We start from the raw sequence: 15021 nt of genomic DNA on the forward strand, positions 1-15021 counted from the left end.
AAAATATTAATATTAAGATTAATGACTAATCTTACACACTTTTGGTGATGTATGCTAGCATAAACTTATTGAAGCTGGAGCTTAAAAGGAAAATTGAGTATCTAATGCAATAAAAGACGCATTTAAACGCAATCATTGGTTGTAAAGTCTGTACTGTAATATAAAAATATATATACTGAGATTTTTTATATGAACTGCAATAATTGGTATATCACACTTCAAAAAAGTGATGTTTTAACCGTGCACAACGGCCTACACCAAGGACTCTGATGTGTAGTCGATCAACTAAAGACTATTGTTAGATTTGGGAGGAGGGAGGGGTTGTTTGTGATTGTGGACGGGGTTAAGAACAATGCTAAACAGCTTGCTATTGTCTGCTCTGTATGGAATAACCACAAATGAATAAAGTCGTTTTGAAGACCTCTCCGAACTAGGAGTGGCTCAACGTTTTTATTGACAGCTCGAGGGGGCCGACAATGTGGATTTTGTTTTCTGTGACAATGTAATCAAGGTGGAAACTGCTCAGAGTTCTTTTTCCAGTCTGTCTGCAAAACAATGTAAACTAGAACTAAAATAGAGGATGAAATGATCAAAATGGTGCACCGTGGGGATAGTTTCTGAGTCAAAAAGATCATGCAGAGGCAGCAAATGTAATTCTGAGTTGTGGGATTCTGCAGGTGAAAATAAAAGATGTATTAGAAAGAAATGTTCCCCCAAAAGGTGAAGCTTTTGTCCATTTTCTGAAAAATTACCAATAAAGAAACCTCTCAGTCCGGTCTGTAGCACCTGAGTCCTTCACCTTGATACCATCTTGTCGTCTTCTCAGTCTCTTCTTTCTCTAGAAACATTCTCTCCAGCTTTGCTCTCTCTTTCTTCAGAGTCAGTCGCTCATTACACAAAGCATCAGTCTCCACCATCAGCTTCTCCCTCTCCAGCAAAGCCCAGTCTCAATCCAGAGCAGCGGCTTCCTGAACCAGCACTGTCCTCTCCCTCTGTATTAGCAGCCACTGCCTTTCCATCAGCCGTGGTTCAGTGTCTTCTTGGCTTCCTCACGTCCCTGCAGCTTCGCCACATCGTCATGTCATCTTAAGATGACCTCAGGCCCATCAGCCAAATCCGTCTTTATGATGGGTACTTTCCTCCTTTTGGACAAAGGGATGGCTGAGAAATCTCTGCTGTGGCTGTTAATGGGGAAGGCTTTGAGGACGGGAGCTTGGCCTTGCAGCCAGCCCTACATTGCATCATCCATAAGGAAGAAATAAGGAGTTCTGGAAACACTTTGACCACCTGTGGAGGATTCTTTAGCTCCTGACAAGAAACAGAGTAAGCAATGAATAAAGAGAGATTTTTTTAACATTTTTAACTAATATAAGAGAAAAAAAAAAGTACCATATATTTTTTCTTCATGTTTTTTCGCGGCCTGAGAGTTGGTCATCTTATGCTGCAAGCCCATGTGGTCCAAGATGGCCCTGCAAACGTCAGAATTTCTGTGGTTTAGATGAATGACACCATAATGGTTGAATTTTAAGTCGGCTCTCAGAGCTATTTGGCTCTTTCTTTAGTTAGCTTGATCACCATGGTAACTAATGTGTTTGGAGCCTAAAATCAGCTATAAAAAACTGCTGCCTTCCACAAATAATTGTCTCAGAATTTTCCCAGAGGGGTGTGGCGATTCTCAGCTGAAGACGTATGCAGATCTGGGCTGGGAAGCTACATTTCCATCATTAGTTAAATAGCTGCCACCAGCAAATGTAAATCTGTCTGTCCCGGCCAAATGGTCTTTTATTTGTTAGGAAGACTTGTAACTGGGGGAAATGACCCTGAAGTATCTACGCAACACACAAGATGAGAGCTGTTTGATCCCACTACTTAAGCTGATACTTGAGTATTTTGTTCTAGTTATACTGATTGCATAGAGTAAGAAGTTGTATTAAACAAAAACGAAGGAAGCAGTTTGTGCCTCATTTACCCACAATGCTTCCTTGAAGGTCCCTACCATATATACCAATATACTTACATATATATATACATCTGTCCAGCTGCAGTGAAGTGCTATGCGCTGCTCTTTATCACCATCTAGCGTTGTGGATGTTCAGCACATCACAAACTTACAGACTCGTTTTATTCTAACGTGGTCTCGCTCCATACTTTTCACATATTTCGGAGGAAGTTTTAAAGGTTTAATGTATTTTTTAACTTTATCTTTTTCTTTGTTTTTGTTGTTCCTGTCAACTCGGACTGCTTTTGTCATACATTTTTAAAACAGTCTCTGCTCTGCACTATTCTCAAATTGTTTTTTATCATTTATTATTTAATCTATTTATTCATTTATATATATATAAAAGAAAGAAAGAAAAACCAAAGAAAGAAAAAGAAGAAAACATGTCAAATATAAAACAGTTTGATATCCAGTGTAAATGTACATTCTGTTTTAGCTCTTTCTTTTCTTTTTCATAATTAATTAAATAAACATAAAAACCTACATAGAATTGCTGAACCTGTAGCAGCCATGAACCACTACATTTATAACATAAATTAGTTTAAAAATTAGAAATGAGATTATTGCTCAACAGTTTGGCAGTTTTTTGCCCTTAAACATTTAAACAAACTGTCAATCTAAACATTTCTAAGCTGTTATATGAGCATAATTAATACTTAGCCTTAATAAATTCCACTTGAGTGCCAGCACATTGGTTGATTCGATAAACGAGGAGCAGTCTGACACCTTTTGCTCTTCTGCTGGATGATCTTTGCATGGAGGCGTTTCCTCTCTGTGGGAAGTCTGGCTGCAGGCTGTTAGTAAGGAAAACGAAAGTGCTTTATTTGCACTAAACACAATGGCGTCTGCATCTCGTAAGTAGCTTTAAAATTTAATGTTAACATATATATATATATAAATATATATATATATATATCTATATATAGTGTATATCTAAGGGTAATAGTCTATTAGTTTTTCTAGCCTTACTACCACTTTATCTCATTCTTTCTTTCTTTTTTAAACTTTATGTCTGTTTTGTGATTATTTTAGATTTTAAAAAAAGACAAAAACGACTCGGTTGTTTCTATGTCATGTCAGACATTTATCGCGCAGGTTTCAGATTTATCATTAGTAGAGATACTTTACATTTGACGAGACAGATTTAGTTTCGTTTCTTATATAGCTTTACATACGTGCATGTAGCTTAATTATGAATAATGAAGTCACTATTAACTTTTATTTTCTCATTTATATGGATAAATTCACCATACTGATTATATAACTCACGTGTCATTAATCAGTTTCTGTCCTGATTCGAGGATCTCGAACAATATGAGACCAGCTTGATCAGCTGGAGGCAGCGGAGAAATATTTAGTTCTTTTTGGTTAACTAAGACTTTCTGAGATTTTGATTCACTGGATGTTATTTTAGGGAAATCTGTCTTTAACACATCCTTATAGCATGGTACTGAAAAAGAATATAAAATCCGAAAGTATTTCTAAAGTGGCACATTCACGTCCAGCCAACAGGAGCGAATCTAGGAGCTGTTTAAAGGGGGCCCAGGACAGGGTTACAGATGGGAAAGGGTGCCACATGTAAATTATTTTTTTAAAAGATTGTTCCAGATATTATGAAATAATGAACTGGGGCCTTATTTATAAAGCTGATGTACGTACAAAAACCGGTGTACAGTTATCGAGAACTTTTATAAAAACCAAAGTTGACTGGGGAGTTTTTCTATCTCCACAGCAGATTTAACCTTGCCTTACACACAAAATCTGGGGAGAGAAACTGCAATGAATAAAACCAAAGAAATTATGTGAAATGTGCAAAATCAAATCTCACCTTTCACATTTCACACTTCCCAAAATTAATAAAGAGGCATATTTGATTTATTTACATTTTATTTATTATGGATTTACAAGAGAAATGGAGATGTACGTTATTAATAAGGCCCTCATCCAGTAAAACACATTCTGTCATTGTGAAACAAAACTTACATGTTATAACGTGCAAACGTGCCAGCTAGTTAGAATACAATCAGGGTATTTCCCTCAACCGTAGCTATTCAGAAAACTGACTGATGGATGGATTTGAAAAGGCCCCCCCATGCATGAAGACAAATGGCTGACCTGCCACTGCTGGACAATATGACGCAAGACTCCGGAGTGAGCGGCTTTTCGGAGACCAGCAATACGTACTTCATGGCTCATGAGCTGTTTCTGACTGCGGTGTGCGCTGCTGTTGGACCTGTGTGATGCTTTGGGCCCAGCGTTCCAGAGACGCACCATGAGGAACCGTGCCGTGCCAGTCCCTCTGTACACTGGGTTTTCTGGCAACCAGCACCTTACGGAGGGAACTGGCAGACAGGTCGAGAATTTCACAGCCCAACCTTTGGGCTCTTGGGGCTCGGGGCCCTTCACTCTGGCTTCCCTGGATGGGCGGTGCCTGGCTGGGTCAGCGGCTGCTGATCTTGGCCCGCTGGGGCCTGTGTACCGTGAACGCGGGGGATCTGGTCGGGGCCTTCCTCTGCTGTCTTTGGGGTGTGTCTGAAGTGGTCTTCATGGTGTGGTGGTTTGGGTTTGCGATCGCCCAGGTCTCTGAGCCGCCCTAGTCTGCCTCTAGCTTAGGCATGATCACAATGGCAGATCACATGTTCCTCATTCCTCATACTCTGCGTGCTGACACAGTCACTGAGTTGTCCAGCGGGTTTATACTCAAGCTTATTTTGTTTAGTTTGTATTAGTTTTTGTTTTTTTGTTTGTTTGTTTTGTGTATGTGTGTGTGTTTTTGATACTTTGGTTGCTGTGATACATGTTGTTGTTGCTGTCTTGTTTTTTTCTTTTTTTTTTTTACAAACTCCTGATGATTGTCAGCTTAGTTGACTTGTGAAAGCTATAGGAAATTCTCTGTTGTGTTTTTGTACAGGTGTAGCAGCTGGTTGTGTGGTGTTAGGTTGGCTTGAAGGGTGGTTGCTTCTGTCTACTGTGTCTTTCTCCTCTTCCTTTTTTCTACTTTCCTTTTTACTTCCTCCTCTTTTCATGAATAATCACCGTTTGGGAAATGCCCATTTTTACTGCAAGCTAAATATTTACTCTTAACCGATCTTCCCTTAGGTAAACATCAGATGTCCAAGGGTCAGTAAATGCAACATGTAAAGTACTTCTATAGGTTGTTCTGCATCATCTCTACCATCTTCTAGATCAGTAGTTCCCAACCTGGGGTCCAGGGGGTCCTCGAAAGAGCACGGGGGTCCCTGAGGCTTTGAACATTAGAGCCATTGTGATTAATGTCCACAAATTGTCCCTATTTTAATGAATAAAAGTCAGGCTGTATGTTGTTCATTTAACTTTGGCTTTATCGAATGACAGGACTTAACCAGAATACATTGTTTAGTGTGATACTCTCACCTTTAAAAGCCTAAAAACCAGCATGGTTCCAGCACAGGGTGGAGCAGGGGGTCCATGGCATCTTAGTATGCATGAAGGGGGTCCTCGTGGAAAAAAGGTTGGGAACCACTTTTCTAGATCATAATGCAGAATTCATCCAACATCATCTCAGCCACCATCCACACATGATCACATGGTGAGAATATCTGTCATAAAACCAGCAGATGCTGACAAATGATGTTAAACAGCTGAATTTAAATAAGTAACTCTGATTAAACTGGTGGTCTGAATAAAAACACAAAGGTCTCATTTGTGCTCCCCTTTTTCTGGCCCATGGCCCTACCCAGGGGTTGGGGAGGGGTCACTCAGATTTATAAGGTATGGTGTATGGCCCCCCAGGTTGCTTCTTTGGTCCCACCATTGCAGCTAAATGGCAACATAGCAAGAGGATGGTACCAGCGCCTTTCTGCTCATTTGTTGAGTTTGAAACAAGATGTATATACATTTACTTTATAGTTAACTATAATTTCATTCCTGTCTTGCCTTTGTCACACAACACATACTTCTGGTTAAATTAATTATGTGGACTCCTATTCTTATATGTGATCCCAAGACCCAAAATAACTTACTACTGTATGACAACCAAAATATTTGTGTTGCATTCTGGTATGTATTCTGTACTTATTCCATAAATGGTTGTGACACTTTTGGCTAAATCTCACATTTGGCATTGACACTTATCAAAAATCATGTGAAAATATATTTTGTCTTCTTTTTTTGTTATTTTCTTTCAGAGTCTGATTCTGAGGACATTTCAGCGAATGAATCTGATGTTACTGAGTCGGACAGTGACCAACTCTCAGATTTAGAGGCTGACCATCAGGTCTGCTTCCTAACACACATACAGCCATGAAAAAAACACTTGCATGCCTTTTACACACACCACATTACCTCTCATTATTCATTTTTATGTGATGCAGCTATATTTAAAGCCTCTAATGACAAAAAAAACATATTTATTTCCATTTTAAGGTTTATGGGAACGGGCCCTGCAAGTATTATAACCGTGGTGGGTGTAAGAATGGGGGGAGATGCACTTACCTGCACATCTGCAAGTATTTTCTGAAAGGAAGCTGCCGCTATGGGTCCACATGTAAGCTAAACCACTCTTTAGGCACAGGGCCATCTTCTAGGATGGGCAGCTGGAATCTGGACCAATCAAGCAGTAAGGACTTTTTTTTTCTTCCACATTTGGGGAATTTTTTCAAAGTGTTTTTCTGTACCGTGAACAGATTTTCCATATGATACAAAATAAAACAAAATTAAAAATAATGTAACTTCACTATCATGCGAAGACACAATAATTTTGCAGATCTCTATTTAACAACTGAGTTTTGTCTTTTTTTAAATCAGACCCAACGCTTACTGATGGCAGATGCTACCAGTGGCAGTTAAATGATAAAAAAGGCTGGAAAGATATTGAAAATGATTACATCCTCGAGGCCCAGTACTCGCTGCCTCACGTCAAAAGCATCAAAATCTACAACACCGCATACGGGTAAGAGCTCCACTACAAAAGTGAAAGGATTTACTTATGTTGCAGGTTATACTAAACAAGATGATAAAAAATAAATAAACTGTGGTCAAATACTCACACACAGCCAGGAGATAATGATGTCTCTGTTCCTGTCTCTGCAGGGCAGTAAGCATAGATTTTACCAGGATGAGAGAGTATGGAAAAAACCTGGAAGTGAGGCGTTTGGATGATGGACAAACTGAGTGGGTCTGGTACTGCACCCTGAAGCGTAAATGGATCAAGTATGGAGACAAGGTACTTGCACACCTTTGTTTTTGTGTGCACAAATGCACCAAGTAAGATCCGATACCAACATGAACTGAAATGAATTTATCACTTCATTAACAGGATTCTAAGGGCAACCCCAGTCCAACGACGAGCTCTGACATAGAGAAGGAGTTCCAGAGTGACCCAAAAAGCTCTTTTACTTTCAGCATTGGTGGTGAAACCTTTGAGATTAAATTCAAAGGTGAAGCACGATCACACAAATACAATAAGTTCTTATCTTATCATCTCAACTGCTTTTTTAACTTTGCTCCCTTTTCGTCTTCTGATAGAAATGAAGCAGGTTGGTACAAAGAAAAGGAGGAAAGTCACTCGACGGCCAGTTTTTAGACCACCAGCAGGGTTAGGGTGAGTTTCAACGTCTTTCTGCAGCTTTCACTACTACAGCAAAGTCCAGCATAAAGAGTAACAGCAATCAGCAAAGCAGCAGTCATTTAGTCTCTGCATCACTGCCATTGGTGAGAAGTTTTTTAGGTTTAAGTTTTGTATTTAAACTGACTATAAATGTCCTGCATCAGTCTGAGACACTGATTGCTCCATTATTAATGAGAAATAATTACTGTGTACAGCCTACAATAATAGAGAAATAAGGAATAAATAATACAAAACTTTGACAAAACACATTTATGGCCTCAGAGTTAAAATCCCCAACTTGTTGAATTATTTTTACATGCTTTGCTACCGAATATTAAATTTCCCAGTGTGATACAGAGCCAGTTCTTTGAATATGTTTGGTTAAGCTAGCCTTTTTTGTTATATTTGAGCATCTTATGCTAGCTTGAGGGGCCAATATATTTTTTTTTTTTCAGACATAGACATCATACTTATATCTGCAAATAACTAGAGTGTGCACATCTGTTTTATTTCTGTAAATATTTTATACCTTAGATCTTTTATTTATTATTTATTTCTACACTGCTCTCTTTGCACTGACACTGGGGATGGCTTAATCTCGTTGTACATGTGTATAATGACAATAAAAGGCATTCTATTCTATTCTATTCTATTCTTACCACTTTCATCCTACTCTCCATAATTTGGCACATATATGTTTATTTAATCATTCAAATGTTGAATGAAAATGTGGATGTTGTTCCAGAGTTGTTCAAGCAGCCTCGGCTTTACAGCGAGTTTCTTTGGGCTCTAAACCACAGTGGGAGTTTGAAGGAGACAGAGGCAAATGGCACAAGTTCAAATCCAGGGTAGGTCATCTGTGGTACAGATGATTTGTTGCTATAATTATCTCAAAAGCTTCATTTTGCAACTTATAGTGCTGAGATAAACTCATAAATCTAATGGTGTGGTTTCAACAGGATGGCACTTCGACTGAGTGTTCAGTAACCAGTGATGACATTGAGAGGAAGTACCAACTAAACAACCGTGACATCATGACGTTCAAAGTGAACAGAGACTCCTACAAGCTCGACTTTGGAGGTTGAGTTTCTTTTCTTTAATAAGAGAAGCACTGATCAGACATATCTGTTGTAGCTGTTGTTGAAGGTGAATGAGCTTTTATTTATTTGTTACAGCAATGATCCAGACCAACCTCCAAACCAAACACACACGCAGGATCAGGCGTGTTCTGGTGTGACCATTAAATATAATTCCACAAAATCAAGAAGGCAAGAGACGTGTGATCCTGTGCTTTTTCCATTGTTAAAGGATGTTTTCATTGTTGGTTTATATTAGAGTAGTTTCTACATGGGAAATTTAATGTTTAATGTGTTTACATTCTGAAAGATTCAGCAAGCTTTAAGGTTAACAAGCACAAACATAAATGCTGCTGATAATCCTGCTTTGCAGGGATGTACTGTGCCTGCTTGCCAGAGTGACTGTTTCTATCCTATCAGATTTGTTTGATGACACATATCATTTATTTCACACTGCCAGACCAAGAGGATGCACATTATTTTTATTGGCTAAAACTAATAAAGAAGCTGTCATGCTTACGTAACAGAGAAAAATAAGAATTTTTTTAATTCAGTGTCATTTTGCGTGTTATTTTAAGTTGTTACTCTTCATGTTTCAGTCACATGTGAACACCTTACGAATTTTAAAATTTAAATTTTAAATTTTGTGCAAATTTGAACTCCTCACGCTTCTTTACATTGTGCCACATTCTGTTCTCATGTCATTTTTTCATAGGAAATTAAAGAAATTAAAATTCTATGTTCACAGTTTTTAAGGCAAAGAAATACTATATACTATATATTCCGATAAATCTATAAATCAAATTATTTTTAGTTTGATTTTTTTCTTCTAATTCTTTGATTTAACTTAAGAATTTTAAGAACATTTGTCAGCAGTTGGGGGGATTATGATTGTAATGTATGTAAGGAATAACGTGCATTTATTATGCACAGAAATAAAGGTGGAAGATTTGAAAAGGCTGCTGTTGTGATTCTCTATCTGTTTAATTGTGAAATCCAGGCTCTGTGAGCATCACATGTATGTTAGAGGAGTCCGGACTGGAGGGGTGACAGAGGTCACCATTTCTGATAACCCTCAGTGTGACTTCATCATACCTGCATTATAATAAACTCAGACTTCAATACAAGTGTTTTCAAGACTTTGCTCGTCTTCTGAACCACACATTAAAAGAAGATCTTTGTTTTTCAACTGAGAAAGATTTGAAATATGAGAACTGAATCTTTTCTTGATCTGGCAACTTTCTCTGTGCAGTCTCCACATCTATTAACAAAAAGACAGATGCCTTCCAGGATATAAGCAGTAAGATTATTTAAAATGAAATATACAAGCTAATTTTAGCCACATAAGAAGCAGTGCAACAATCTGGCATCAGCTTGAGGAAAACCCCAGCTTTAAATAAAGAAACACTGCCTCTGAAACACACCCATTCTGATAAAAGCTAGAGAGAGTAAAAGCAAGCAAAGTACAGCAAAGAGGCTGGTTAGACCAGAAGGACCATGACACGTAGCTGCCATTATAGCTGCGCAATCGCTGTTTTACAGAGCAGTAAAGGGTAGTTTATCCAGATTTACAATTATGAACGGCAGCTATAACATAGCCTTCTTCCTTTTTCCAGCTGCACTCCGCCTCCTCTGCTTTCTCTCATGTCTCTCATTACATCCTGGTTTCAGACGTGTGCAAAGCTCCAGCCCTGAAACGAAACCAAAACTGTTTTTTTAAATGGAAAGCTGATACTGGTATCACAGAACAAGTAAGCAAGATAAATAATACAATATCTGTGAAAACATAAAAATCTGATTTGGTCTGATTCTTCCTCCTCATCATCTTCACGGTGTACAACCCTCAGATGATGGTAAGTCTGTCGAGATACAGAAAGTTTATTTGCTGTATAGCTGCTAAAGTTGTAACCTGACAGCATTTTGTATTTGCTGCTATCAGGAAAATGAAGAGGGGGTGAGTTATTCTCAAACCAATGCAGGTCTGTTCATAAAATTTACAACTTCCTAAAGAATTATATGTTAATATACTGTATTTTAGCATTTAAGCTGATTCCTCTTGAAAATAAAATTAAGATTAACAAAAGAAAGCTCTTTGGTTAGGACATACACCACAAGAGAGCTTTTCTTTTTTCATAATCAGATATGTTCAGAGAAACTTATATTAAATTAAATATGTTCTTCTACTGTTACAGGCAGTGGGAAGTATTATGAGTGGCAGCTGTTGGTTGGGAACATGTGGCTTCGAATTGACAACGATCATGTGATCGAGACTCATTACTGCCAGCCTGGAGCTAAAGGAATCACCATAAACACAAGTCAAGGGTCAGTGTGCTTTAATTTTATCCAATGTAACCTGTAATCCCAGTTAATCCTGTCCAATTCTATTTGTAGAGGACGTTAAACAGCAATGTCGACCACAAGGTACAACTAAATGTACAAACAATACACTGTAGTACAATCAAAATATACAAACAGCTTCAATAGAAACAATCAAATAGCCCGTAAAATGATATAAAATTCTAAAAGACATCATTTCAATTAATTTTAAAAGCCAAAGAAAATAAGTTGATTTTAGGATGGGATGTAAAACAGACAAAGAGGAGGCTTGTTTTATGTTTGAAGGCAGCAGGTCCCACAGCTTTGGTGCAGCCACAGCAAAAGTCCTGTCGCCTCTTAGCTTCGGCCTCATCTTTGGAACAACTAGGAGCTGCTGGTCAGCATACCTCATAGGTACAGTGAGTAAAAATGGCACTGAGTGTTAAAGATGCGCGTAGAAAATACTTCAAATACCAAGGACAGTTGTAAATGGACAGTACCTGTCAGGGGCCAAAATTCTTGCAGCCATAATATGTTGTCATCTGTGAGTGGATCCAGTGGCCTGAGCTGCATCTGTCACTGCAATACAGGTAACTTATCAGCATTGTGTATATGTGTACTGTCTTCTTCTATGGTCCTTTTAAGGTGCTACCCTAAAAATGAACTCTACAACGCCAGAGCAGCTGAGATGTGGTCTGGCTGTTTTTCTAGTTTTCTCAGCTATAAGATAGTGGACTTTACTACGTTTTGTTATTCCAGTTTCAACTTGGAGTCAACCTTTACACATGGGCAATATAGACATACAATCCCCAAGACTCAGAGAAGCTTCTCTCTGTCAAGTAGAACCTGAACCAGCTCAGGGCAGAACCTTGAATATTGGCCAAAGTTTAATAAAACGAATGTTTTTCTTAGAGGTTTTTTCATTTAGCATTGATGCATCGTTTCACTTTCCCTTCAAGTAGCTTATTTTAGTTTAGTTTTGCTTATGTGTAATATGTGCGTATGTGTCCACAGACAGGTTTTCATAGACTTCAATAAGTTGCAGACTCTCACTGCAGCACTGAAGGTGCAGAGACTAAGCTTCCTGCCTCAAGGCCAGACAGAAGAGATGGGCTGGTATTTCAGAGATGACCAACTGTGGTGTGAATATGGATCCCAGGTGAGGAAAACTAAAGCTATAAATGAATTCAATCTTCAGTTTTCACACTCTCTCTTCCTCTTCCTCAGAGTTCCAGCTTGGTGGCCTCATCGGTCAGCAGTAAAGACATTGAGCAGCACTTCAGTATGAACCCTCACGGATCCCTCAGATTCACAGTTGGACTCACAAGCTATTTACTTGATTTTTCCAGTATGTGGTGTTAATTTATTTATTGTAAGTCACAATAAAGATTTTTCTGTTTAACTTATTGTGTTTAACTTTACAGCCATGACCCAAACAAACGTCATCACAGGGTTGTGCAGGAACATACGCAGACGTCCAAAACTCAGCTCCATCGGTAAAGGGTAATACTTTTCTTTCTATAGCTCCCACCGTCAGACAGGGAGATGTTTGCATGTTATGCAAAGAGATCAACTTTAGTCTAGTGAACCCTCCAGAGCCTCTCTAAGAAAAAATATTATCTCACCTGAGAAGCCTCCATATGAAGGCTTCAACATGCATAATTTCATGTCCCTGCAGCTTTCACCCCACCCCAGTCCTGCCTACAGTTTCCCCCTTCCAGCTCCCCAAAGAATGCTACAAGTGGGAGTTTATGGGAGATGAAGGGCAGTGGATAGAGTACCAAGCACATGTAAGTTCATTTCCTTCCCAATCAAATGATCAGGAAAGAGTCAGCACTGGCACCCGGTGGCCAAACCTGAAAAATGATTCATTGGTGTTTGAATGGTTGCAGATATGCTCATTTGACAGTGCTGCCATTGAGAAACAGTATCAGCAAAACCATCAAGGCCAGCTTCACTTCTGGATCAACACATTCTCCTACATCCTGGATTTCTCAAGTAATGCACGTGCATATAACCACAAAACTGCTCAACAGCTCATGTTTTAATAAACCAAAAGTTTAAACTGTCTCAACACTGTTTTGTCTCAGAAATGTGTCAAACCAATATGAAGATTGGGACCACCAGGTCAGTGAGGAGGATAAAGCAAAGCAGCAGGTAAGGAGGAGCCTCACATCACCTCATTTATATTAGTGAAAAAAAAATAATCCTTTAAAGCAATTATTATTGTTTTGTGTTTTTGCTCTAATCCACACAATAATTGACATATTTGACAGTTTTCCTGTCTGTTATGTTCAGGCTGGATTTCAGTTCCTGTAATTTGCAAATCTTTATATTTTTCTCTGATCTTCTGTAACATCTTTAAATCTTCTCTTCAGCTCAGCTGCAAGTCCACGGTGGCAGTTCCTGGATGTGGATGGGATGTGGAAAGATTATTCCAAAGTAAGACGTGACTTCCTGTTGATAATATGTACATCTGTAAATATGTGTCGAACTTGTTGAATAATTCTATTTAATTTGTTTTATTACCTTATTTCTATTTTTCAATATTAACCTAGATTTTTTATTCATTATTTCTTATCTTATATTATTCATTATTCTACCTCATTTTTTAGTCTTTTGACATATTTATTAAAGTTTTGTTATCTTTTACTTTTATTTATTTACTATTTATCTTACCTTATTATTTTACCTTATCTTTCTTTGGTCATTTTAATTTATATTATTTATATGATCTTATTTTATGTATTTATCTTGTTTTATTTTATTTTGATCTTACTATAACATTTTATCTTAGTTTTACAAATTTTATTTAATTTCGATTCTTTTTTGTTCATTTTATTAATCCTAGCATACTTAGCATTAATGAATTTTTAATTTGGACATAGTTTATCTTACTTTATTATTTTTATTAATTTTATTCATCTTTTTTATTTCTTCTTCCTTCATTGTGTGCCATCTATGTCATGCAGGGACGTCATCAGTGCAGCATTTCCAGTCAGGACATTGAACACCAGTTCCAACTGAACCCATCAGGTGTTATGAAATTTAACACCATGAAATTTTGCTATGAACTTAACTTCTCAGGTGAGCTGCAAACATTACGTTATTTTTCTTTGTACGAGGCAAATAATGGAGACTTTCCTCCAACACCTGCACAGCTGCTAATGTCTGAGTGAAATCATCCTAAATGTGGTCGTGTGCTTGTAGCCATGACTCAGAGGAACCTGTCCACAAACACCACCAGGTCAGTGAGGCGACGTCAGCAGTGACTGAGGCGACAGCAGACGGGGAGGATGGAGGTCCGACACATAACAGCACTTCCCGTGCTTTTTCTTCATAAGCCGCCTCTTTTCTTTGTTGTTTGTTGGGATTGTGGGACAATAATAACAAATCAAACTGCCACATTTTTCTTTCTATGTTTAATCTGTGCAAAGACACCATATCCCTCATATGCTGATTATTTTACCATATTTCCTCACTGAAATATGAAAGGCCTCCAACCATGAAGAAACATACCTTTTGCTTGTAAATTCAGCCATTGCAAAGATGTGAACAATGCCATCTTCTATCATTCTCCACAATTTCAAACTAGAAACTGTGTTGATTACAAATACTTCCAAAGACGGTGTCTAAAAACAATAATGTGAATGAAACCAACCAGCTGCAAAGATTAGAGAATAAAGATGATTCAACAAAAACACCCAAAACACCAAACACCAAAAAAAAACCAGGTGGATTTAAACTGGTGCAGAGGGACTAAAATGTCACATAGGAGCAAACCCACGTCGTTTGTTGCTTCATGGTTTTCCATTTTATGTCAGTGTGGAGGTTTTTTACAAGTCTGTTACCTTTTATTCATCCAAGAGTTATTTGCACAGATCTGTGGTTAGGTTTAAAGTTTTAAGCTAAATAAGGGGGAGAAATAAAACATTTGTCTTTTTAAACTAATGGAATAATTTATTTTGTGCTTTAAGCTTTTAAATGTGAATTCTGTCATGTTGTCTAAGAACTTTAAGTTTACTTTTACATTTTGATAAAGA

At 37.9% G+C, this 15021-nt stretch overlaps 2 protein-coding genes across 3 annotated transcripts; both read left to right on the forward strand.

The window, feature by feature from the left end:
• The first annotated feature begins 2765 nt into the window (after positions 1-2765).
• On the forward strand, positions 2766-9640 carry si:ch211-244b2.4 (uncharacterized protein LOC541512 homolog). The gene is made up of 10 exons (XM_041977021.1): positions 2766-2853; positions 6166-6254; positions 6404-6596; positions 6785-6929; positions 7070-7202; positions 7296-7416; positions 7505-7580; positions 8332-8434; positions 8546-8666; positions 8762-9640. Exons 1-10 carry the CDS (start codon positions 2838-2840, stop codon positions 8821-8823), a joined length of 1059 nt encoding a protein of 352 aa, XP_041832955.1. The 5' UTR covers positions 2766-2837; the 3' UTR covers positions 8824-9640.
• Positions 9641-10329: 689 nt separating this feature from the next.
• On the forward strand, positions 10330-14765 carry si:ch211-244b2.3 (uncharacterized protein LOC557230 homolog). Of its 2 annotated transcripts, none has more exons than XM_041977102.1 (12): positions 10330-10515; positions 10602-10641; positions 10855-10984; positions 11993-12137; positions 12206-12326; positions 12403-12481; positions 12657-12768; positions 12871-12976; positions 13069-13135; positions 13357-13420; positions 13951-14065; positions 14189-14765. In XM_041977102.1, exons 1-12 carry the CDS (start codon positions 10510-10512, stop codon positions 14248-14250), a joined length of 1047 nt encoding a protein of 348 aa, XP_041833036.1. In that variant the 5' UTR covers positions 10330-10509; the 3' UTR covers positions 14251-14765. The 2 variants fall into 2 exon arrangements, with proteins under 2 accessions (XP_041833036.1, XP_041833037.1); XM_041977103.1 differs by having other exon boundaries at positions 10602-10616.
• Positions 14766-15021: the final 256 nt, after the last annotated feature.

Source organism: Melanotaenia boesemani, chromosome 23 (assembly GCF_017639745.1).
Source record: "Melanotaenia boesemani isolate fMelBoe1 chromosome 23, fMelBoe1.pri, whole genome shotgun sequence".
NCBI classification, from domain to species: Eukaryota; Metazoa; Chordata; class Actinopteri; order Atheriniformes; family Melanotaeniidae; genus Melanotaenia; species Melanotaenia boesemani.

Bases quoted from the DNA above. Each gene is read 5' to 3' on its own strand.
- si:ch211-244b2.4 (XM_041977021.1), top strand. The intron at 6,930-7,069 runs GTAAGAGCTCCA...CTGTCTCTGCAG, and splicing joins ATCTACAACACCGCATACGG to GGCAGTAAGCATAGATTTTA. The intron at 8,435-8,545 runs GTAGGTCATCTG...TGGTTTCAACAG, and splicing joins GGCACAAGTTCAAATCCAGG to GATGGCACTTCGACTGAGTG.
- si:ch211-244b2.3 (XM_041977102.1), top strand. The intron at 12,138-12,205 runs GTGAGGAAAACT...CCTCTTCCTCAG, and splicing joins GGTGTGAATATGGATCCCAG to AGTTCCAGCTTGGTGGCCTC. The intron at 13,421-13,950 runs GTAAGACGTGAC...TATGTCATGCAG, and splicing joins TGTGGAAAGATTATTCCAAA to GGACGTCATCAGTGCAGCAT.